The 25,531-nt window shown below is 44.8% G+C and overlaps 1 protein-coding gene across 1 annotated transcript in view; it reads right to left on the bottom strand.

The window, feature by feature from the left end:
* NMNAT2 (nicotinamide nucleotide adenylyltransferase 2) overlaps positions 1 to 25,531 on the bottom strand; it is a 93,740-nt gene that overhangs the window by 4,893 nt on the left and 63,316 nt on the right. Inside the window, exons 5-9 of the mRNA XM_060232415.1 lie at positions 19,488 to 19,614; positions 16,759 to 16,839; positions 13,589 to 13,633; positions 10,507 to 10,583; positions 3,065 to 3,166 (exon numbers count right to left, since the gene is read on the bottom strand). Of these exons, the coding sequence (XP_060088398.1) occupies positions 3,065 to 3,166; positions 10,507 to 10,583; positions 13,589 to 13,633; positions 16,759 to 16,839; positions 19,488 to 19,614 (432 nt within the window). The remainder of the gene's footprint in view (positions 1 to 3,064; positions 3,167 to 10,506; positions 10,584 to 13,588; positions 13,634 to 16,758; positions 16,840 to 19,487; positions 19,615 to 25,531) is intronic.

Genomic DNA, 25,531 nt, shown 5'->3' with positions numbered 1-25,531 from the left:
TTCACACCCCATCAACTTGTATTTGTAGCTGGGATTCTTGGCCCCAATGTGCATTACTTTGCACTTGGCCACATTGAACCGCATCTGCCACGTTGACGCCCACTCACCCAGCCTCAACAGATCCCTTTGGAGTTCCTCACAATCCTCTCTGGTTCTCACCACCCTGAACAATTTAGTGTCATCCGCAAATTTGGCCACTTCACTGCTCACTCCCAACTCTAAATCATTTATGAACAAGTTAAAGAGGATGGGACCCAGTACCGAGCCCTGCGGCACCCCACTGCTTACCGTCCTCCACTGCGAAGACTGCCCATTTATACTCACTCTCTGCTTCCTATTACTCAGCCAGTTTTTGATCCACAAGAGGACCTGTCCTTTTACTCCATGACTCTCAAGCTTTCTAAGGAGCCTTTGATGAGGAACTTTATCAAAAGCTTTCTGGAAGTCAAGGTAAACAACATCTATAGGGTCTCCTTTGTCCACATGTTTGTTCACCCCTTCAAAGAAATGTAACAGGTTAGTGAGGCAAGATCTTCCCTTGCAGAACCCATGCTGAGTCTTCCTCAATAACCCGTGTTCATCAATGTGCCTACTCATTCTGTCCTTGATAATGGTTTCTACCAACTTTCCCGGTATTGAAGTCAGACTGACTGGCCTGTAATTTCCCGGATCTCCTCTGGAACCCTTTTTAAAGATGGGGGTGACATTTGCTACCTTCCAGTCCTCAGGAACGGAGGCAGATTTCAATGAAAGATTACAGATTTTTGTTAGAAGATCCACAAGTTCAACTTTGAGTTCTTTCAGAACTCTCGGATGTATGCCATCCGGACCCGGTGACTTATTAGTTTTTAATTTGTCTATCAGTTGTAGGACCTCCTCTTTTGTCACCTCAATCTGACTCAGGTCTTTCAACACCCCTTCCAATATTAGTGGTTCTGGGGCGGGCAAACACTTCTCATCTTCCACGGTGAAGACGGAGGCAAAAAATGCATTCAGCTTCTCAGCCATTTCCCCATCCTCCTTCAGTAATCCTTTTACCCCATGGTCATCCAAGGGCCCCACTGCTTCCCTGGCTGGTTTCCTACTTCTAATATATTTGAAGAAATTTTTATTGTTGGTCTTTATGTTTTTTGCAATATGCTCCTCATAGTCCCTTTTTGCCTGCCTGATCACAGTCTTGCATTTGATTTGCCACTGCCTGTGTTCCCTTTTATTAATCTCACTTGGACTGGTTTTCCACCGCTTAAAGGAGTCCTTCTTACCTTTTACAGCTTCCATTACTTTGTTTGTTAACCATGCTGGCCTCTTCTTATACCTGTTTGTGCCTTTCCTAACTTGTGGTATGTATTTTATCTGAGCTTCTAGGATTATAGTTTTAAATAGTCTCCAAGCTTCCCCAAGGGTTTTGACCATATTTACCTTTCCTTTCAGTTTCCTCCTCACATGCCTCCTCATCTCAGAGAATTTACCCCTTTTAAAGTTAAATGTGGTTGTGGCGGTCTTTTTGGGCAACTCCCTATTTATACAAATGGTGAAATCAATAACATTATGGTCACTGTTCCCAAGCGGCGCAATCACTTTTACGTCTCTCACCAAGTCTTGGGCATTACTTAGGACCAGATCCAGGATCGCCCCACCCCTGGTAGGTTCTGAGACCATCTGCTCCATAGCACAGTCATTGAGAGCATCAAGAAACTCAATCTCTTTCTCTCGACCAGAACACATATTGACCCAATCAATCTGCGGGTAGTTAAAATCACCTATTACGACACAGTTTTTACGTTTAGCCGCTATCTTTAATCCCTCCATCATATTATAATCGTCCTCTCTCTTTTGATTTGGTGGGCGATAACAAACTCCCATAGTTAAATTTCCTTTTGGGCCCTCTATTTCAACCCAAAGCATTTCTAAAAGGGAATCTAATTCTCTGACCTCAGTCTTACTGGACCGTATATCCTCTCTGACATACAGAGCCACCCCACCTCCAACCCTTCCCTCCCTATCCTTCTGATATAACTTATATCCAGGAATCACCGTGTCCCACTGATTCTCCTCATTCCACCAAGTTTCTGAAATTCCCATAATGTCTATGTTTTCTCCCAACACTAAACATTCCAATTCACCAATTTTACTTCGGACACTTCTAGCATTTGCATACAAACATTTATAATTTCCCAAGCAAGCTAGGCCCGCCACCTCTCTCCTGCCGCCTCGAGACTCTAGCAGACAGTCCATACTGTTTGTCACCATCACAGTGGACAACTCTGATCCGTTACTCGGTAGAAAAATAGAAGCCAACCCTTCATCTCTTTGAGACGAGTCCTCCCGAACCAGAGACATTCCATCTCCTGTCGGCTTTCCCCCAAGATTTAGTTTAAAAACTGCTCTGCCACCTTTTTGATTTTAAGCGCCAGCAGCCTGGTTCCATCCGGAGACAAGTGGAGACCGTCTCTTTTGTACAGCTCCGGCTTGTTCCAGAAAGCATCCCAGTGCCTAACAAACTTAAACCCTTCCTCCTTACACCTGTACTTCTGCATCCTTTACAAGTATGCTTTTCAACACCCCTCCCGCCTTCTGACTGGGATAAAAAGACTCAGATCTCTGCTCCTACTCATGTCTCTTGAAGGGAACTGTGACTCTTGAAAACTGGAAATCTTCTTGAACTTGAATCTAAGTTGGTGCTACTGGACTTGACTCACACTATTCTACTGCAGGCAAGCAAGGCTGGCTCTGAAACTATCCTCATGGGCAGAAGCTCTCTGAATGTTCTCGCAGCACTGCTATTCTCCTTTGACCATTTAAAAGCATGCATTGATAATGTTAGCAAACAGTCTTTGCTACATGATACAACTACAGCTCCAGTTATCTCCCTAAAGGGTCATCGGACCCGAAAGGTTTTTTGGGTAAGGAAGAAGGGTAAGGAAGCACAATCAAAACAGACAGGTGGGTACCAGAAAATCATGCTATAGTCCTGGCAAAACATTTTGCTCCTATTTGTTGTTGAGAATACAGTGAAGAGGTAGTGGTGGTGGTGGAGGTCCAGTCGTTATATGCAAACACTTACTTTGTACTTGCGGAGTACTGAGGAGTGGTTCATGATCCGGTCTGTATCAGCACCATCTCGTGGCACGACAACAATGCCAAAGTCTCCAACTATCACCTCCATCTGTTGCAAAGCAAAAGGAATGCTCTTTAGAACTACAGGGGGGCGGGGCGGGGAGACTTGTTCAAAAGAAAATGAAGTTGAATCAGCTTCTGATTCACTGGTTTGCAATGACCATACACTTCGAACATTTGATTATATCAGGACGCTTCCCTAATCGGGATTTTCTTGCTCATCTTTCCAAAACGTCTTGGAAAGACAGCAATGCAGACTCATGGGGTTTATCTACTTCATGCGTTTAATTGTTTGTTTATACATTTTTGTTTGAATAGTCATTTCCTTTCCCCAGGACTGATGTCACAAATCTACAGTGCAGGCATGTGGACTGTCAATAGACATGCACTTCGAATTCTGTGCTGGGAAATCAGTTCCCAAGCCCATGGGGGGGCGGAATTTTTAAAAACAATGCAGTGTTTGGGGGGGGGGGGGAGAGCTTCACCCCTCAGCGCCATTTTCTCAACTTGAAATGGCCCATGAACCCAGTAATCTGCCTCACTGGGGAAACTTATGTGCAGCTATCAGTACACATAGGTTTCCCCATTGGGCTCCCTGGGGCCATTTTAGATCAGGAAAATGGCAGTGCAGAGTAGAGAAGGCTTAAGATTCCTCTTCCAATCCACTGTGGTCCCAACCTGGATTTGGCCTCTGTGAGCCAGGGGACTGAATTCCCAGCATCAAACATCAGTGACCCATGGCAGTTGATGTGTTGCCCTGTGTACTTCGTAATGTGTGAATAATCCTTTCAGTCATGAATCCTAAGAATGATCGTTTGGAGAATGGAACAAAGGTGTTGCTGTTGTTCTCAGGAGAAAACCTTGATGGTCACACTGGAACAGAACAGGTATTCATTCATAGTTTATTTTATTATATTTCCTTCAATTTATATTATGCCCTCCCTGCAAGGGAGCTTCGGGCGACTTCCAAGGTCACAGAGGTATCATGACAGAGTAATAAAATTCAGACAGAATTTAAAACAGAGCCAGTTTGGTGTAGTGGTTAAATGCATGGACTCATCTGGGAGAACCGGCTTTGATTCCCCACTCCTCAACATGCACCTGCTGAGTGACCTTCAGTCAGTCACAGTTCTTGAAAGAGCTGCTCTCTCAAGAGCAGTTCACAAAAGAGCTCTCTCAGCCCCACTTACCTCACAGGCAGTGTTCCCTCTAAGCTGAATTAGCGTAAATTAGCTCACAGATTTTTAACCTCCAGCACACACATTTTTGGTTTAGCTCAGTAAAAATGACTCAGAGCACGATAATTTATGCAGCAGCTCACAACTTTAATGCCAGTAGCTCACAATTTTAATACCAATAGCTCACAAAGTAGAATTTTTGCTCACAAGACTCTGCAGCTTAGAGAGAACATTGCTCACAGGATGTCTGTTGTGGGGAGGGGAAGGGAAAGGAGATTGTAAGCCACTCTGAAACTCCTTTGGCTAGCGAAGGGCGGGGTATAAATCCAATATCTTCTCTTCTTCTTTTCAATTAAAATTTTCCAATAATATCATGTACAACATGAGCCTTCTGAGTGGTGTTGTGTAGTACTGAGCCACTGACTAGAGGACAGGCTTTGGTTTGCCAGCTGTCACAGACTGAAGCCTGAATCCTTTATCCCACAGAAATTAAATGAGAACTCTGCCTAACTCATACTCTTCATCTTCATCTCCCTCCCTTCTGTTTTTTGATGGGCTGCTAAGGGTGTGATTCACCCTGGGAATTGAGGAAAATAGATAGTATACATGACAGAAAAAAAACCAAAGATCAACAAGGTTGTGAACTGGACATAGGAAAAAAAGAGTCCTGTCTTTAATAGAGATTGAATGAGTGAAAAATTCATGGGGGAAGCTATATATGGCAGGGAGTGAAATAATATTGTCAGACAGCTGCTTGCTGTTCAAGCTGATATTAAATGAGGCAGCTCGAAGGACCAGTTTAAAAGCTGTGAACCCTAATGATCTGACGAAAGTCAGCATTATGAAAAAAAAAAACAGCCAAATTCCCTCTCAGCGGCTTTATAATTACTGCATGCTGGGTTATTTGGCTTCTCTGCAGAGGTGGGAAATGGTGGGAGGCAGATAATAACCACTGCGGCAGGAGTGGTCAGAGCAGCCCATATCAAGGTAGTTCTTACCCAATCACAGAATTTTGGGACAGGAAGGGTGGCGAGAGGAAGGAAAGGCTTTGATTGGCAATTTAGCATTTGAAGTAACTCTGCTCTGTAATCTGTACTCTGCCTAGGCCATTGTACACAGAATTTCCTGTAGGAAATTGAAGTTTTCTTCTTAATCCAGGGGGATTAGGGGGCATGGGGAAAACCTTTTCCCTTATCGCATTTAGCAAGCTTATCCCTGAGTTTTAAGCTTGTTTCCTGGCTTGGCTAGACACTCTACAAAGGGAAACCATCCCTGCTATGCCTTGCTTGTGGTTTATCTGTGCTCTCTCTGTCCTGTAATCCTGGGAACCACCAGTATTCACTGCCAGGAGTCACTGACAGTGACCTCCAGAAAGCATGACTGTATCTTAGCAGTCCAGGCTACACACAACTGGAACAAAGATCAGAGCCATATCTCTATGCAAAGGTGAAAGTTTGTGTATAGAGCAGGGGTGGCTAAACTTGCTTAACATAAGAGCCACATAGGAAGGAAGGGAGGGAGGGAGGGGTGGAAAGAAAGCAGCTTTAACTTTGAATGCATCCTCCAAGCAGCCAGCTGGCATGGCTTGGAGGAGTGATTTAAAGAGAGAAATGACTTCTCCAAACAGGCTGATAGAGTAGTGGGGGCTTCAAGAGCCACATAATATGTATGAAAGAGCCACATGAGGCTCCCGAGCCACAGTTTGGCCAGCCCTTGTGTAGAGCATGAGGGTGGGACATTGGGGACTCAAAGGAAATGGATAAGCATCGACTAACAGTTAAAGACTTCCTACCTTTGCATAAAAACAGAAAGCAGCTGAAGTTACCTCCACTCCCCACCACTCAAACTATCACAAATGAAAACTGTACCAAAAGCTGCTTGAAATCTGCATGCATGTTTCAGGGTTGCCAACCCTGTGGATGGGGGGAGATGGGGATGTGCTGCAGATTGCCTGGAATTACAGCTGTTCTCCAGGCAACAGAGAGAACTGGAGGAAGTGGCAGCTTCAGTTGGGGGGGATGAAAACGGGACTCCATGGCGTCAAATTCTTATTAAGTTTCCTTCCCAAACAGCCTCGGAATCTCCGGAGCTGGCAATATGAGTAGGCAGTAAGTCCCACTGAACCCAAATAGGATCTCCTGGAATCAGAATGGAGCTCCAGACAACAGCAATCAGTTTCTCAGGAGAAAATGGCTACTTTGGAAGGGTGGAGTCCATGGCATTATAACTTGCTGAGCTCCTTCCTTTCCCCAAACCAGCTCTGCGCAAGCGCCATTCCCAAAAACTCCAGGAACTTTTTCACTTAGAATTGGTAAGCCTACATTGCATGTGTTCTAGCCTAGTCTCTTGTGGTGAAAGAGTGAAGATGGGGAAGAAAGGAGGATTGGGCTCAGACAGGCCTTTTTTTGTTGAGAAAGCCTAGCAGGAAGTCATTTGCATATTACACCACACCCCCTGATGCCTAGCCAACCAGAACTGCATTCCTGTGTGCTCCTGCTAAAAAAAAAAAGCTCTGGACTCAGAGGATATCTCCCCGTCAGTGCTGCCTAATCTTGTACTTGGAACTTGTTGGCAAAACAGAGGTTGGCCCTGTTGCCCAAGTGAAAGGGATGTGGAAGAGGGCTAACAAACTGGGAATCTTATTGTTGAATTCCATTCTCTTGCTGCCACCTTCCCTCTTGCACTGTCTATCTTGTTGCTTTCAGTCTGTAGAGTCCCATTTCATAGGAAGGAAGGGAACCACCAAGCCTTCCTTGAGGTTGAAAGAGGCAACCAAGACTCTCGTACTCCTCTTTCAGTCTAGTAAATGCTCATCATCCCTCCCTCTGCTAGGTAAGCACATGTCATAAAGAAGAAGAATTTTTTAACAGAAATCTGCTCTGTTTTCAGCTCAGCAAATATCTCCCCCTCCTTCTCTATGTGGAGAGGACAACACAGCCTTAAAGATCCTTTTATGGTCACAGGGACCTGTGAAGTGTTCTGCAGCTTGGGCATGATGCACCCACTGCAGATTGCTGCAAGTGGCACACAGTGTCCAGCCTGGCCAGCACATATTTACACCTGCTGGCTGGCACGTATGCTACTGCGGCCACCACTCAGCCTACCCCTTCTCCTCTCTGACAACTCCTCCTCCTCCAATCCAGACCTAGTCCTACTGGAGCTACTTCTAACCCCCATGCAGAAGAATTTTTGGACTCCCCTCACATATATGCACATCTGTATTTTGCAACATTTGCTTAGAGGCAGTGCTGCAGTACCTGCTATTGGATTCTCATTTACAGCCTAGTGAACAAGCTGCAGTTCCTTCCTACGTAGCAGCTACCTACCTAGAGGGTAAACATTTTAGTTGTATCTCTAAACCAAGTAATATGTGGCACAACTCTTAGCTGTACCTCCCCCTCTCCACCGCTACACAGTTCCTTGCTGAGTCACCTCAAAGTTGACAAGAATGGCTGTACTCTGCCATAGCTAAATTAATCAAGCAAATGTTTACGCAAACTTCTTCACAGTTCATCGATTTGTATAGTTTTATTTTTGATTGCAGCCTCTGGGTTTCTCCTTTTGGTGCAACACTGATTACGATTTCCCCTTTCATTCCACTTAGAGAATGAATGCAGGCTTTGTGCTTCAGTTGACTTTGTGGCTCTTGCTTCCCAAGGCGAGAGGGGAAGGTTTTTGTAGCTATTGTAAAAAAAATAGCATGCTGAGTTTTTTTTAAACACACACACACACACACACACTCCTTATTCCCTGCAATGCCATGGAAACAGTTCTATCCATATTAGGTACTGCATGGTTCTCTTCACTCATATGCTAAATTTATGCCACAGTTTCTTTCCAAAGGAAAGGGTTTGGAATGGAAGCTTTAAAAAAGAAAATATCCCTAGAACAGGGGTATTCAAACTTGTTTAACATAAGCTCCACATAGAATAAACATCAGATGTTGGAGGGAGGGACGAAGGAAAGGAAAGGAAAGGAAAGGAAAGGAAAGGAAAGGAAAGGAAAGGAAAGGAAAGGAAAGGAAAGGAAAGGAAAGGAAAGGAAAGGAAAGGAAAGGAAAGGAAGATGGGGGGAGGGAGGGAGGCAGAAAAAAAGAAGACAACATTGGATTTATATCCCGCCCTCCACTTTGAATCTCAGAGTCCCAGAGTGGCTCATAATCTCCTTTATCTTCCTCCCCCACAACAGACACCCTGTGAGGTGGGTGGGGCTGAGAGGGCTCTCACAGCAGCTGCCCTTTCAAGGACAATCTCTGCAAGTGCTATGGCTAACCCAAGGCCATTCCAGCAGCTACAAGTGGAGGAGTGGGGAATCAAACCGGGTTCTCCCAGATAAGAGTCCGCACATTTAATCACTACATCAAACTGGCTCTTCTCTATGCAAAGAAAGCAACTTTAACTTTAAATGCATTCTCCAAGCCATTCTCCCACTTTTACAACCCATCACTGTCTTCTTTTACAACCTATAACTGGCTGGCTTGGATTGGAGAAATTATTTAAAGAGACATATGCCTTCTCCAAGCTGGCTGGCAGGGTGGTGGAGGCTTCAAGAACCACACAATATGTGTGAAAGAGCCAGGGTTTGGCCAGTCCTGCCCTAACGTATACCCTTGGATCCAAAATACAAAGTAGATGGTTCTCTAAGATGACTCCACCACTGTGCCTTACGCAGGGGTGATGAAGGAACTATAGCACTAAGAAGAGAACGGGATACAATACTGGCTAGACTGCAAGCTCCTTGGGGTAGAAGCCTCTCTTTCTTATCTTGATACTCTTTTGCTTATTTTACTCTCTTTGTGTGCTTGTGTGTGTGCTTGGAAATCATGGCTGACTTCTGGTGACCCCTACTGGAGCTTGGACATTCAGAGACGTGGCTCATTATTGCCTGTCTCTGCATCTTGACCCTGGTATTCCAAAGGTCTCCCATCCAAATACTTGCCAGGGTTGGCCCTGCTTAGCTTCTGAGAACGGATGAGATTCGGCTTGCCTGGGGCCTGGCTAGCCAGGTCAGGGCTTGTTGCCCTTTTGTTTATGTTATTCAACAAAACGCCATGGACAGTGATTTAAAAGGGAATGATGCGGCAAGTCAAAAGCAAAGTCGCACTCTGACATGGTCAGTCCAGGGTGAGGGAGTGTAAAGGGCTAGCAATCTCCCATACTTACAGGAGGGAATTCTGGGCAAGGTAACTTTTCTGCCTTGCATGGAGGAGCGCCACTGAGAAATGTGTTTATATGCTAGAATGTGTCCGTGTACTGTGGATGTATGGGTGCCAAAGTTTAAAAAAACCTTTGCTTAAAAAGAAGCTATTCCCATGTTTAAAAACCGAGTTACTTAATGTATACTGAGGAGGGATCTGCAGCTCAGTAGCCCAGTGCATGCTTTGTATATGTAGCGTCCCAGTTTCAGATTCTGGAATCCACTGCTAGGATTCCAAACAGCAGGACGGATGCAGATATTGGACTGAGCCAATCAAAGTAGACAATACTGGAATAAAGGGACCTGTACTCCAGCTCTTATAAATCATCTTCATATATATATTGATAACATGGCTATAATGACTCTGAAGCATAATAACAACTCAAGTTTTTAAAATGCACTATGTTTTTGTGGCTCAGTTTCTTGAATGGACCCTTAGAACCTTGCTATGACTTGGACCCTATAAATGCTTTTTACCCACAGAGCTTGACTTTCTTACCCCGCTTTCTCTCCTGCAGCCCAAAATTCCCCCTCAGGAGCAGCATTTCTGGGGGAATTTAGGGGGGGGGAGTGGCCACAAGAAAGTCACACTTTGCAGGTGGAAAACATTCCAGGTGTAAAAATGATTCGTTGGATCCAAGCCCAATGAATCTTCCCACCCTTCTCCTCCGATTAAACTTGTAATGGTGTACTTGGCTTGTTTGACAAGCTCCACCTGCCAAAACCCACTGTTTCATGCAACTGTGGAAGGTGTATCCTCCTTTGCATTTTGAGAGCAACAAATGCATCACCCACACAGAAGCAAAGAGTAGCAGGGAATCAGTTGGGGATATTTGCAGACATGGGTGAGGGGCGGGGGTGGAGAATCAGACTTCTTGATTAGATTATGATGCTACATGAAGGGCCGCTGGGATGTATGAAAGCACAATGGATCAAGTGGCAGGGCAAAGAAAGGGAAGGAAAGTATGGGACTGCAGTATGCAATGCATCTGTCTCTGTAGCCATTTTTACTTACGTCTGCTTCATTCCATAGGCCTGGGATGCAGAAGGATTCCAGCAAGTCACTGCCACAAAGCAGCAAGATTCGGAGCTCTGCAAAAAAGGATGCAAAAATTTAGACAACGATTACTGCTTAGACATCAGTCCTGCACTAAGCTCTCTCCTCTTGCCCTCAAGAAAGACATCCTAAGAAGGGAGAAAAGGTGAATCTCTGTCACAGAGATGTTGCTCACATTCTGTTTTCATTCCATCAAGGGATACCTCTACCAGGTACAACCTAAACATGTGCAGTTATCTTTGTATGCATGCAGCGCTATCATTATTGGCTCCCAAACTGTTCTGTGAACTTCTCCTGGAATGTTAATCTCTGAATATGTCAGGAAGTCATTTAGATGTATTGCTCGGGTGATGTGAAAGACCTCTACCTGGAGAGCTGATGCCAATCAAGAGCAGACAATACTGACCTTAGCAGACCAGTGCTCTTGACTCACCATAAAGCAGCTTCCTGTGTTCATTTCTGATAGGATGTCTGCTTGTGTATGCAGGAGAGCTTCTTTATTTGAAAGAAGGAAGGTCAGTATAGTTCAAGCACAGACCTTTCCCCTGCCATTTGAAATTGACTTAACATGCAGGCGTTCAACCGTCTTTTACACGGTATCTTACCAGAAAGGGGGCTTTGTGTGTATATAAAGAGGATTCGGTGCCTACAGAAATATTTTGAGAGCTTAAATGACTTAGAGTGCCATTCTAGGCAGAGTTCCACCTTTTTAATCCCCTTGACTCCAATATTCTTAGAAGGATATAATAGTGCTTAGGATGGCAGGCACTGTGATCTTTGAAGATTCCAAGATGACTGAAGGGGTGACTTAAACCAGAGACTTCAACATGAATGTCTCAACTAGGGGTGCCTGCCTTCAGGTGGAACCTGAGGATCCCCTGAAATTTCTAGATGACAGAGCTCAGTTCCCCTGGAGAATAGGGATGCTCTGGAGGGGGGGCTCTATGGTGGTGTACCCCACTGAGGTTCCTCACTGTTCTCCTCCCCAGGCTCCATCCCCAGATCTCCAGGAGTTTCCCAGCTTGGACCAGGGACCTGGTTGTCCTATTCTCAACACCTCTCTTAACTTTTGCTACACCAGATTTTTGCAAATGTCTCTAAAATGAACTTTAGGCTTGCTTAATGAAAACATTGCCATTCTGATTATATCTCCTCCCAAGTCTTTGGCTGTATGATACCCAAACAAACAAAAAAAAGTCTTTGGGGAATTTGTATGGAATCCACCCCTGGAGAGCTTAGTTAGGCGCTAAAATTTATTTTTTCTTGGATACTGAGGGAAGCCGAAATTATTAGACAATCCTGACATGTGGTGTCATCCAGATATTATAAATGCTACTGTGGAAGTCATCACACATGAACGTTGACAATCCATGGCAAATTCTGTGAGCACTTAGGAACTCCGATATACAAAAGTGAATAGTGATACTCAAAGGTGATTTGTCAGTATTCTTTGGAGTATCTTTGAAAAGTGGAGAAATGTGGGTGTTTTTGAATGCTCATGAAATTCATCATGAAATTTTGGGGAGGGACGGTGGCTCACTGGTAGAGCATCTGCTTGGTAAGCAGAAGGTCCCAGGTTCAATCCCCGGCATCTCCAACTAAAAAGGGTCCAGGCAGGAAAAACCTCAGCTTGAGACCCTGGAGAGCTGCTGCCAGTCTGAGTAGACAATACTGACTTTGATGGACCGAGGGTCTGATTCAGTATAAGGCAGCTTCATATGTTCATATCCAGCTTCTTCACATTTCTGTGTATTAAATCTTAGGCACTTACTATAACACCATGAAGCACTGCCAAGTCAACAACACACACACAAGGATGTCCATTCTAAGCACAGGCACTAAAAGGACTCCCAGCACTGAAGTCTTGCCTGTCTTGAGGCCTTTCTTTCTATGCTTGACCTTTTCTGTGTTGACCGTCTCATTTCTCTAATCTGAGCTGAATTCTCTTGATCTCTTTGGCTGCTTCATCCAGCACTGAGTCTGATTAAATGATTAACTTGATACTCAAGAGTTCATGTTGATTTGATTTTGTAGGAGATCATCCCATTTGGGGAGAGGCCTTGTGGGCAAAGCTAAAAGAAGGCTATGTGTGTACCCTTGGATTTTCAGGGTGCCAGCTTTTACTGCACTCAAGAGGAATTACAGCCCTTGCAAACGGTGCAAACAATGTTTTCCATGGCTGCCTCACAGTACATCACAGTACATCTGTGAGCCAACGCCATTTATGATATATTGGTGGCCTGAAAGAAGAAAAGTACAAACTCTCTTCTGAATTATGAATGCCTCCCTTTCGGTCACTTCAAGGCAACTTTTCCTCTTCACAGGTAAGCAGAGAAAAGATTATGCATAAGCCTGCCCTAAACATAGCATTATCTTTTTTGTAGGAACCAATTAACTCATGAAGCTGTCTTATTTAGACCCTTGGTCCTTATTCAGACCCTTGGACCATCAGGATCAGTATTGTCTACTCAGACTGGCTCTCCAGGGACTCGGACAGAGGTCTTTCTCATCACCTACTACCTGATCCTTTCAATTAAAGATGCTGGGGATTGAACCTGGGACCTCCTGTATGCCAAGCAGCTGCTCTGCAAGCCATTTTGGTGTAGTGGTTAAGTGTGCAGACTCCCATCTGGGAGAACTGGGTTTGATTCCCCACTTCTCCACTCGCAGCTGCTGGAATGGCCTTGGGTTAGCCATAGATATCGTAAGAGTTGTCCTTGAAAGGGCAGCTGCTGTCAGAGCTCTCTCAGCCTTACCCACCTCACAGGGTGTCTGTTGTGGGGGAGGAAGATAAATGAGATTGTAAGCCACTCTGAGACTCCAAGATTCAGAGTGAAGGGCAGGATATAAATCCAATTTCTTCTTCTCTTTCTCCTTCTCCTCCTGCTCCTCCTCCTCCTCTTCTACCATGGAGCCACAACCCTTCTCCTGTCTGGTGCAGTACCTTGCTGGTGAATTACAGCAACCCCTACAACCACTTTAGCATTTCCTAGGCAAAGCAGGGTCCAAACGAACAATACAATGCAGGGAACTTACTTACCAATCTCTTCATATCTCATAACTGTCCCCAAATTTGCATTTTCATCTGGAAAGGGAAAAAATAATAGCATTTGAATTGCATAACAGCATAAGGCAGGGCCCTCCCCCAAATGAGATTTTATTCATTAGTTTAAAATATTGGCTGCTTTAGCATTTTAACTAGTGATAACAATAAGATCTGAACCTCCCACTTGGTGGCAGACTTGGATCATTCAGTCTGAGCCAGGGAACAGGAAAAAGGTTTGAAGCAGAGATGCAGTGGATAGAAGTGGTATGGAACCCTTCATCTTCCTACTGCTTTCTCTCAGCCATGTATTTGTACTTGGGCTCTGAGACAGGCAATGAACCTGACTGAGGGGATAACAGGATATTTGTAGGGGGAAGTGCTGAGTGTAGAACCAGTTCCGCGTTACTGTGCATTCTCATAGATCTTCTTCATTTTAGCGAGTCTTCCGCAGGGTAACTTCCCAGTGGTACCTAGCCAACCATCTGCATACTTTGTAGAATGGAACTTCCCTACTTCCCATTCTTGTGGCAACCCACTGAGCCCTGACCCCATTTTGTTCCTTGTGGTCAGCAACAGAAATCCTCAACTACTCTTCTGCAAACTGAAATGCTGGTGTGGTAGAGGAACTACATGATTGGGTACATGCCAGTGGATTTTGTCTTGTGGATCTGTTGGTCTGCCATTTTGCTGCCCCCAGTGGTGCCAAAAATTATGACAACACCACTTCTGCTAGTACACCAAGGCCCACTTCAAGCATAATATTACCATTCCAGAGTCCACAAAACCCAGAGCTCATATGGGCACAGCACAGGGGTGCCAACTCTTTGGCTTGCCAGATTCCTGGATATTTTGGAGCAGAATCTGGAGGCAGACATCCATTTCTCCTAGACTGTATGTAGGGTTGCTAGGTATTCACTTTCTGTCAGTTAGAGGGTGGGAGGGGGCTAATGCGATGATGTCACGTGGGATGCTCTGGTTTGAGGGCAAAACTCTATGGTAAATGTAATGTCATCACATTGGTGATGTCACTGTTAGGGGCCGGGGTTTTCTCATTCAATACCCACTGTTTGGAGGCACATGAAATCAGGGGATCCCTGCTCCCACCTGGGGACTATAGCAACCAAAAAGAGTAACGTGAAATAATAGAGCAGGAAACAAAGCCACAAGTGCATCCACTTCAAGTCAGCCTCTGTTTCTAGAAATTCAATATTTATAACATATTCATAGAAAATTACAGTGTATTACAAAGTGCACAGGGAAGCCACTCCCGAGTAAACCATTCATATACTCATAGCCAAAAGTCTGTTCTTTTAAGGCTGGAATCAGGAAGTGGTGTGAACGCAACAGGGATGCGCTAAATGCCCTGTTTCACCAGAGGCTTCAACGAGCTTTAAGAATGACTAAAACCATTCACATTGGAAACCAACGCTCCTACATGTTGCTTTCTTTTGCCTTGCTGCATTCCATCTTAACACTGGCAAAAGAAGAAACTTTGGAGCATTGGAGTCTATCTTCACAGCGTCTCACACCACTTCCTGATTCCAGCCTTAAAAGAACAGACTTTTGGCTATGAATGGTTTACTCGGGAGTGGCTTCCCTGTGCACTTTGTAATACACTGTAATTTTCTATGAATATGTTATAAATATTGAATTTCTAGAAACAGAGGCTGGCTTGACATGGATGCCCTTTTGGCTTTGTTTCCTGCCCCACCTGGGGACTGGCAACCTTAACTGTATGGTATACCATAGAGTCTGCCCTCCGAAGCGCCCATTTTTCTCAAGGGGAACTGATCTCTGTAGTCAGGAGGATATCAGCTGTAATTCCAGAAGAACTCCAGCCTCCACTGGCAACTATTTTTTTTTGTGAACTGGCTCCCCATATAGGCATACTCTTGCCTCAGGAAAAACAAATATGAGTCTTTCTAAGGCCTGCAGACTCAAGGAAACGATAGAGGCTGCAAGTAGCCTTTAAATATGCTGCTGAATCAAGAGCACACTGGACTTCTACCACATTTTACAGTCTAATAAGACTGCATCTATTTCAGGCACTAGCTGGATATTCCTACAGATACAGTTTGGCCTGGCAAGCACCTGGGTAGAGTAGTGAGGCGGAGTTATCAGGCATACAAGTAGAGTTGCCAGCTAAGGGTTAGGAAATTCTTGGAGATTTGGGGGCAGAGCCTGGGGAGGGTGGAGACTGGGGAGGATCACCAGGGCAAAAAGCCAGGGAGTCCATCCTCCAAAGCAACCATTTTCTGCAGGGGAACTGTGATCTCAGTTGTCTGGAGAGCAGCTGTAATTCCAGAAGATCACCAATCCCCACTTGGAGGTTAGTAACCCTACATACAAGGCACCATTTTGGATGAGGGTTGCCAATCCCCAGGTGGGGGCAGGGGATCCTCCGGTTTGGAGGCCCTCCCCCCACTTCAGGGTCGTCAGAAAGCGGGGGGAGGGGGAGGAAATGTCTTCTGGGAATTCTATTATTCCCTATGGAGATTTATTCCCATAGAAAATCATGGAGAATTGATCCGTGGGTATCTGGGGCTCTGGGGGGGCTGTTTTTTGGGTAGAGGCACCAAATTTTCAGTGTAGCATCTAGTGGCTCTCCCCAAAATACCCCCCAAGTTTCAAAAAGATTGGACCAGGGGGTCCAATTCTATGAGCCCCAAAGGAAGGTGCCCCTATCCTTCATTATTTCCTATGGAAGGAAGGAATTGAAAAGGTGTGCCGTCCCTTTAAATGTGATGGCCAGAACTCCCTTTGGAGTTCAATTATGCTTGTCACAGCCTTGATCTTGGCTCCACCCATAAAGTCCCCTGGCTCCACCCTCAAAGTCCCCAGATATTTCTTGAATTGGACTTGGCAACCCTATTTTGGACCTAGCTTGAATTTCTGCTTTGACTGTTTCTGAACTGGATCAGGGGACATTTGCCGGTCTCTATTAACAATTCATCTAGCAAGGAGACACTTGGATGTCGCTAGGTAAGCTTTTGCTAAGCAGATTCCTGCTTCCCAGGAAAGAACTAATTGGTAGCTACACTGATTTATATACAATGGCTTTTAAGATAAGAGTCCCAGGAAGAACAGCAGAGCCAGAGATGCGAAGAGTGGAAGCCTGGACTTAATTTTAACTAGCTATAGCCAGAGGAATTTTTGCAACATACCCACAAAGGTGAAACGTTCCATTGGCGGACGAACACAGCAAATCCTGCTGAGGCTCTCTCCCACCTTCCCCAAAAACTTTGCTGAAAGAATGGGAAAAGATCAGAGAAAATCAGCAGTTAGGACAGGATAGAAGTTGTTCAGTGCTAAGAACTGAAGCGACACTTTGCCACAACGTGATGGCTTTTCTGAAAGTAGCAACTGAAAAAATAAAACCGGAAATATTTCTGCAGATCAGTTTTCCTTGGAAGTTTTTATTATTATCATAAGAGTCTGAATTTTATGCCCTGAATTGTATAACAGAGATATAAAGTTTGTCACTATAGTTGGGTACATGTCCTGGGAATGTATGAATAAAAAGCAGTTTTTCTGCCTTGCAGGCCAAGCCCCTTACCTGGAAGTAAGTCGTTCTGATTTCAATGGGGCTTTCTCATAGGTAAGCATGTAAACATACAGCCAGAAGGACAAACGAAGCCCTGACTGTTTTTCTGTTGTTGTGGTTTTGTTTTGTTTTTAATGAAAAGCAGCCTTGGAAAATTAGGATTTTGAAAAGCTTGGAGGCTATGTCCATACAATCATAAAGTGTATGGATCCAGGGGCCTGTGGGACTCAGGTACTCTGATAAAATTCTTGTTGCATGCCGCTATCTTGTGGAAGAGCAAGCACGTGGCACATGGACATCGAAAGGTGCTTTCAGCCAGTTCAGTGTAGAACTTGAATTAACACTTCAATGCAGATGTACATGCAGGTGTGCACCTACATTAGCTGTGCAAGTAGAGGCCTGTATCTGGAACTTGCAGCTTTGTTCACTGTGCCTTCTTCCTTATATTCCAGAAGTGAGATCTGGTAATGCAGGATGTGGGGCAGTTGGAGCTACATCTGTCTTGGAGATACCAGCCAAATCCTATCATTGCATATACTCTTTCCATCACCTGTTTCTTGCTATGCCTTATTGCCCTGATAAAGGTCTAGCTACAGGCATAGTCAGACTTAAATAACTGTTGTTGGTGGTATAAAGACGTGCATCCCCCAACAAAGCATCCAAAGATAAATTTGGCCAAAAGGGTATGAATGAGCAATGCAGAAGAGGACAGATGTGTTGACATGCACATCAGGATCCTCAGCAGCTGCTGCATGTGGGGGAGGCTGATCTCCCTTACTGAATCAAACCCACCAGAGCTGGTGTTACGTCATTCCATGCTGCAGGATTATATATATGTTTTATGCTATTCCGAAGCGGTTTATTAATAGGTTATTGATTGTGTTGATTCTATTCATTATTGTGCGTCATCCTGAGCATATTTTTGGACAGATGACTAGATGAGTTTATAAATAAAACTCATATTCCTGGGCGAAGTGTCTCCCAGCAACAGATGCTGGAACAAACCATGGGGGAGGATGGTGATATTCAGGCCCTGCTTGTGAGCCGATCCAGCAGAGCTCTTCTTACATTCTTAGAAGGGTTAGAAACGAATGAAATAGATCAGCTGCAGAATCAAAATCCCCCTTCTTTGTTCACCTGTCTTCATGAAAAACTCCATTTTCAAAGCAGTTTTCAAAAATTAGGAAGATTCAGTGGAATTCCATGCTCAGATAGACTCTGCGACTATGGCAGCAATAAGACTGCCTCTGTTGACCAGGTATTTTTTTTACTGTCCTAAATTTTCAGAATCAAGAGCGGAATTGATCTCCCCGTTATTTAATCAGAACTCTCTTTCTCCAGAAACAAAATAATCCTGGCTACTCAAAGGTAAACAAACCTTTCTTTGTGCAGCAAAATTTCTGGCAACTGTTGTTATGTTACATAACTAACTTTAAGTTAGTTTCACGAGGGATAGATGGAACTCTCTGTCTGGGGCACGTGATGCTCTGTATTCTTGGTGCTTGTGGGGGGCAACAGTGGGAGGGCTTCTAGTGTCTTAGCCCCAGGGGTGGAATTCTAGCAGGAGCTCCTTTGCATATTAGGCTACAGACCCCTGATGTAGCCAATCCTCCAAGATCTTAAAAAAAAAAAGAGCCTTGTAAGCTCTTGGAGGATTGGCTACATCAGGAGTGTGTGGCCTAATATGCAAAGGAGCTCCTGCTAGAATTCCACCCCTGCCTGGACCTCCTGATGGCACTTGGTTTTGGGGCCATTGTGTGACAGAGAGTTGGACTGGATGGGCCATTGGCCTGATCCAACATGGCTTCTCTTATGTTCTTATTCCCCCTGTACATTTAAATTCATCACGACATTGATAGACAAATCCAAGTAGGCAGCCGTGTTGGTCTGAAGCAGTTGAACAAAGCAGGAGTCAAGTGGCACCTTTAAGACCAACCAATTTTTATTTAGAACATAAGCTTAAGAGCACATGAAAGCTTACTTTCTAAATAAAAACTGGTTGGTCTTAAAGGTGCCACTTGACTCCTGCTTTGTTCAATTGATAGACAAAGGCAGCCATGACATCTCCTATCCATTTTCATCCAGCATCTTTTGGCCCTTCTGCAACAAGTAGGACAAAGTGTGATGCAGAGCAGAGGAGGAAAGGGCCAGCTGAAACATCATGGGAGAAAATTCATTAGAATTCATTAGATCTTATGATTCTGCAAAGGATTTAGGTTACAATCTGGGAACCCTAACTGGTGGCTATTACTCCTTCTCCAGTTCTTGGTCTTGTTTGATTAACCAGATTACCGGAATTTCATTTTATGGCACCTTGGGAGAGCTTGACTTCTTCCTGCTAACACCTACCTGCAGTGGGCTTGTTGGAAAGGTTGCTGTTCTGATAGATAGGCTGTGGGGACTCGTTCTGGGGCTGCCCAATCACTGGGGTCAAGGATGGTGTGTTGACATTGGAGAGGATGCAGCCAGTCACTCGCTGGAGAACAGAACAGAAATGATAGAATGTCAGTGTTTACGCACTCATTGGCACCTACATAACCAATGGAAAAGGGGCCACTGGGGGACATTTGAATGGCTTTCATCTCACAATGGTTTTCCCCATCTTTAAAATATTCTAAGACCTCTGTTCCTTGACATGTCCCTACCTGTGACCGTCTTTAAAAACATGAACTCTTGAGGCTGAGTCAGACCACATCATGGTCAGTATTGCCTATGAAAGCCAGTTTGATGTAGCGGTTTGGTGTAGCGGTACATCTGACTATACTACACCCACTGCCATGCAATAATTATTAATTAGTATTGCCTATGGTGACTTGCACCCAAGCTCTATATTCTTCATCATATCATCTACACACTGCCTTGAGAAGGACTCTGGAGAGGTGGCATATAAATTCCCTAAATAAATAAATCGCCTATTACCTAAGCCTTGTAACAAGAGATTTCAGGGACTGGCTGTGGGAACTTCCGCATACAAAGCAGGCACTCAACCACTGATCCAGAGCCCCACCCCTTTCTTCCAGCTCTTTGCTTTACTTCCACCCAGAGTCCTCTCCCACAACCCCCTAAGTAAGTCATTGCCTAAGATGTGGGAGATCCAGGTTTATGTACCCGCTTTGCCATGGAAGCTCATTGAAAGACCTTGGGCCAGTTAGTCTCCCTCAGCCTAATTTGCCTCACAAGGTTGTTGCGAGGACAAAAAGGTATAGAGCAGGGGTGGCCAAACTGTGGCTCTGGAGCCACATGTGGCTCTTTCAGCCCCCATTGCCCGTTGGCCAGCGTGGAGAAGGCATTTCTCTCTTTTAAATCACTTCTCCAAGCCAGGCCATCCAGCAGCTTGGAAAATGCATTCGAAATTGCTTTCTTTCCACCTCTCTCTCCCTATCTATTTGCCTTTCTTCCTTCCTTCATTCCTGTTTGCCTGCCTGCTCGCAGACATTTGACATTTATTCTATGTGGCTCAAACATTAAGCAAGTTTGGCCTCCTCTGGTATAGGGGGAAGTGATGCATGCCACCCTGAGTTCCTCGGAGGAAGAGAAGGATAAAAATGTACTTAAATTCTGGTGTCTGGGCATAGAGGTGGAGTTTTCAGTTCAAGGGATAGAACCCAGCAGAGTTTTGATGCATCTGGGATTTTTTAATGGGTCTGTGACAGAGTCTAACATTGAAAGTGGGTGAGATGGGGTGGCATTATGTCTGGGGCAGTGATGCTCTGTATTCTTGGTGCTTGGGGGGCAACAGTGGGAGGGCTTCCGGAATTCTGGCCCAGCTGATGGACCTCCTGATGGCACCTGGTTTTTGGACACTGAGTGACACAGAGTGTCAGACTGGATGGGCCATTGACCCGATCCAACATGGCTTCTCTTATGTTTTATGTTCTTACAGCATTGCATCTTGCATTCCTTACTACTGTCTTAAAAAAACAACAACCCTTGTTTCTTCTCATTGCTTGGCAACCCTACACGAAACTCAACACTTCATCTTCTATTTGATTGTCTCTCTTACAATCAACATTTAGATCCTTAGCCCCTGGGGTATGGGCCAGCCTTTTTGTTAACACTTCTCTATAAAGCACCATCTTTGATGCTATATTATTATCAATAACAGTAAATGCCAAATGATCTAATGGATTGCCATCATACTTGAGGTTGGTGAATTGATCGATAAAAAAATAGCCCTGGAAACAGAGAGGCCTTCTGATATCGCTATTTGCTTACAGACTTCACATGATGTGGTTGGGCAGATGGGTATGCCAGCGGTCTATTTCTGGTAGACCACCACATATTGGGATTCTTGCAAGGAATGTTGCTCAAGATGGACCTTCATCCAAACCACCTAGGCACTTTTTGAACATGAACTCTTTTGTTAATACATATTGGTCATGCCTTAAGTGTTACGAGGTACTAGAGAGGCAGTCTCCCTTTACTGATTTAGAATTCAGTGGTGGCCCATGGAGATTCTAGTAAAACTAAAGTCAAAGAAGCATGTAGAGAACTGCACAGAACTGTGCAGAAAGGTGACCAGTTTTTGTATGAGCCACCAGAGGGTGCTCAATCCTAATTGGTGCGCCTTTGGTTTTTGGTTTGTCTTTACAAAAAAAGGAGGACACAAGGCATTGTGAATAGAAAAGGGCGTGTAAATGCATTGATTTAAAAGAGAACGATCAACACTGATAGAACTGAAAAGCCAGTCCTAGGAAGGAAAGCCATCATACCAAACTGCTCACCTTACATCTGTACTGCAGTGAACACATGCCTTGTGTAACGGCCGCTTGAATTGCTGTGGCAGTGGCTATCGAACGTTTTGGCCTTCTCCAAAATGCATGCCCTCCAGCGTCTGACAGGAGGTGATGGATATACTGGGTATACTTATGCTATGGATGTAAGCAGGTTTAGAAGCCAATCTGTTCTGCAAGTGGGGTCTCTCAACAAATACCTGGGATTCTTTGGTAGAAGAACTGGCATAGTGATTGCCTAAACAAATATTGGAGGGGGACGGGGAGTGGATTTGTGGAGGCAGACGAGACATCAACTATTAGAAGTGTCACTGAATTCTTGTATTGGTGAATTTTTAATAGGTTGTTGCTCTGCCTATGGATGGACCAGATCAGGAACTCACTGAAATGAGAAGGTTTCATTGAAATCAGACCCTAGAAATGATCTGTGATACTTCTGCCATAGAACTAGGGCTGCCAACATCCGAGTGGAGCCCCAAATTACAACTCCAGATTACAGAGACCACTTCCACTGGAGAAGATGAACGGTTGCCAGGTCCTACATCACTGGTGGGGCATGGGGGGGGTGGTTCCTGGAGGGGGAGGGGATGTGCCATCCCTGACGTAATGACGTGGAAGTGACATAATCACAGTGGGAATGTGCTGTGGGGACGCTCTAGTTCAAGGGCAAAACTCTATGGAAAAATCACCCTCAAACCACCGAGCTTTGCTCAAAAGCCAGAGCGTCACCACGTGACATCCCCAACTTGATGACATAACTTTTGCATGATGTCATCAGGTTGGGGTCGTCCCATGCGATATGGCTGTTTGGGAGTGGGGTTCCCCCTACTGGCCAGTGATGGGAAGGAATGCTGGAAAGTGTGAGATCCCCTGCCCAGACCTGGGGATTGGGAACCCTAAGAAAATGGCTGCCTTGGAGGGTGGACTCTATGTTATTATACTCCACTGAAGTCCAGCCCATGTCCTCCCCAGCCGCTGCCCCAAATCTCCAGGAATTTTCCAAGTCAGATTTGTAATCCTATGTAGAGCTGCCTTGCACTAGGATCAGTGCTAAGTGTCCAAAGGTATTTTCTTTTATTTTAAAATTGTGTGCACTGTAAGCTGTATACCAAGTGGAAGCCAAATTCCAGGACTCCGCTATAAATTATATCTGGCAGGTGATGAGAGTGCATTGAGCTTGGTGTAGGCAAAAGCTCTCCTACCCCTTTGATGCATTGCTTAGTATTGATGGCGTATCAACTCACATTCCCTGCAGCCATTAGTCTTGGCACTGCGGACTGCTGGCTGCCTGGCGTATCAGGCTCGATCAATGAAAAGAATAAAGGTGTTCATAATAACTTGTTTTGGCAGGAAACTCAATGGCTAGAGCAGAGAGACAGCAAAGCGAAGGCCTCGTAATAACTGTTATTAACTGGTTAAAAGCCTGTGAAATTTCACCATACAGATGACATTGACATTCTAGGGGAAAAGGATACACCCCATTTCCCTTCCACCCCAATGCCCTTCTCTTAGTCCCCTCCCCCATTGCCGTTCTTTTTCCAGTGCAGAGCTCTCTCCCTCCATTCCAGCTTCTTGGAGGTGGAGGGACAGAGTCAGAAATATAGAATTCTACCCACATCTCTCCTTCCAAAGCTAGCTCAGTTTTTGATATATCGATACTTTCCTCTTTTGCCTTCCCTGCATCGTTTTCAATCACCTTCCAAAGCTGCCGTTTGCCGTCCAGAGAAAAAGATAAAGGCACCATGCAGGTAGCAATATTAGTTTTTGAAACTTATGAGAGTCACAGTAAAAAATAATAATAATAATAATAAATATGGAGTCGGTGTGGTGTAGTGATCGAAAATCAAGTGAGGAGTCTATCATTCAGGTCTCACTGCCACCACGAACTAACTAAGGATTAAACTACTCGTTTGGGTACAGGCGACCCTCAGTGGCAGACTGGCTAGGGTGTCCGCTTGCCCGATGGGCCCCCGTAAACATTAGACAATATGTTAAAAATGTTAATGTCCTCTTAGTACCCAGGAGACTTTGGGGGTGGAGCCAGGAGGCTTTGGGGGTGGAGCCAGGAGCAAGGTTGTGACAAGCACAATTGACCTCCAAAGGAAGATCTGGCCATCACATTTCAAGGGACCACACGCCTTTTAAATGCCTTTTTTCCACTGGAAATAATGAAGGATAGGGGCACCTTCTTTGGGGGCTCCTAGAATTGGACCCCCTGGTCCAGTCTTTTTGAAACTTGGAGAGAGGCACAGAATGCTATGCTGGAAATTTGATGACACTACCTCAAAAAACAGCCCCCCAGAGCCCCAGATACCCTCAGATCAATTCTCCATTATGCCCTATGGGAATCGGTCTCCATAGAGAATGATGGAGTGCCCAGCAGACAGTTCCCCCCCACACTTTCTGATTACCCTGAAGCGGGGGGAGGGCCTCCAAACCAGGGGATCGCCTGCCCTGATGCCCCCTCAAGCTGCAAACCACGCCCCCAAACCCTGTAGTTTTTGGAAAACTCCTATTGTTCCACTTCAGCTAAGGTTGCCAACTCTGGGTTGGGAAATATCTGGCAATATTGGTAGTGGATCCTAGGGAGGCTCTTTTTCTTTCTCTCAGAGAGAAACAGAGACAGAGAAAACATTTTCTAAAGCAGTATGGGTTTTTTATTTAGAGAGTGAATAGGGGAAATGTGTAGCATAATGGGTCCAGGCTAAATCTTCCACTAATGGAAGGGCTGGGATAATTTCCACCAATTCTCTCTTCCTGCTTCAGACCCCTGATTTGCCTCTAATGCTGTTCTGCAGGACCAGCTTTGGGGAGATCAGTTGGCAAAGAGGAGGCAGGAACATTCTGTTCCATAGTCAGAAGTGCCTTGCTTAAGTGGAAGATTTAAGTCTGGATCCAATTCAAGTCAGAGATGAACTGTGTGACCTCTTAGAGAAGGGACTAGAAACACTGCTGATTCTAATCTAAATTACAATGCCTAAAAACCTAGGATTATGAGCCCTGTATACCTGTCACATCTGTATGCAGGGAAAATGCACACAGAAGGAGAGGGGAACTGAGCGGGCCCCCCTCGTTTAAGCAATTTTACCACATGTGGATGGTGACTTTAACGTTGTGACTGGAAGTGCAGTTTTATGATGCAGTTTGTATCCATGTTGTTGCCCTGTCCACATGAGGGGAACCAGGACTTGTTTTGTAGAAAAAGCCCAGCAGGAACTCGCTTGCATATTAAGCCACACCCCCTGGTGTCACCATTGTTTTGCACAGGGTTTTTTTTAAGAAAAAGCCCAGGATGAACTCATTTGCATATTAGGCTACACCCCTGACAGCAAGTCAGCCGGAACTGCGTTCCTATGCATTCCTGCTCAAAAAAAGCCCTAAGGGGAACACACTGCGGGGTGGGGGGGCACAGGGCCAGTGTGTTTGTTCATGGGTTGATCATGTTTACAGAGTTAGACTTTAGTTCAAATAACTATGTAGAGCGCTACATTTATGTTACTGAAATTAAAAAAAATGAAATGCAAATAAGGTGAAAAGGGATGTAAGAAAATGTTTTTTTAAGTCATTGCAACATATATAAGGAGAGTATGCATTTACTTATTTAAATTTGCGTCAAGCAGCATAAAATGTTGGGCAGACCTTGCATAGGGATAACTCAGC

This window comes from Heteronotia binoei, chromosome 2 (assembly GCF_032191835.1).
Source record: "Heteronotia binoei isolate CCM8104 ecotype False Entrance Well chromosome 2, APGP_CSIRO_Hbin_v1, whole genome shotgun sequence".
Taxonomy (NCBI): domain Eukaryota; kingdom Metazoa; phylum Chordata; class Lepidosauria; order Squamata; family Gekkonidae; genus Heteronotia; species Heteronotia binoei.
The sequence above is the reverse complement of the archived record's forward strand: the minus strand, read 5'-3'. Positions and strand labels throughout refer to the sequence as shown.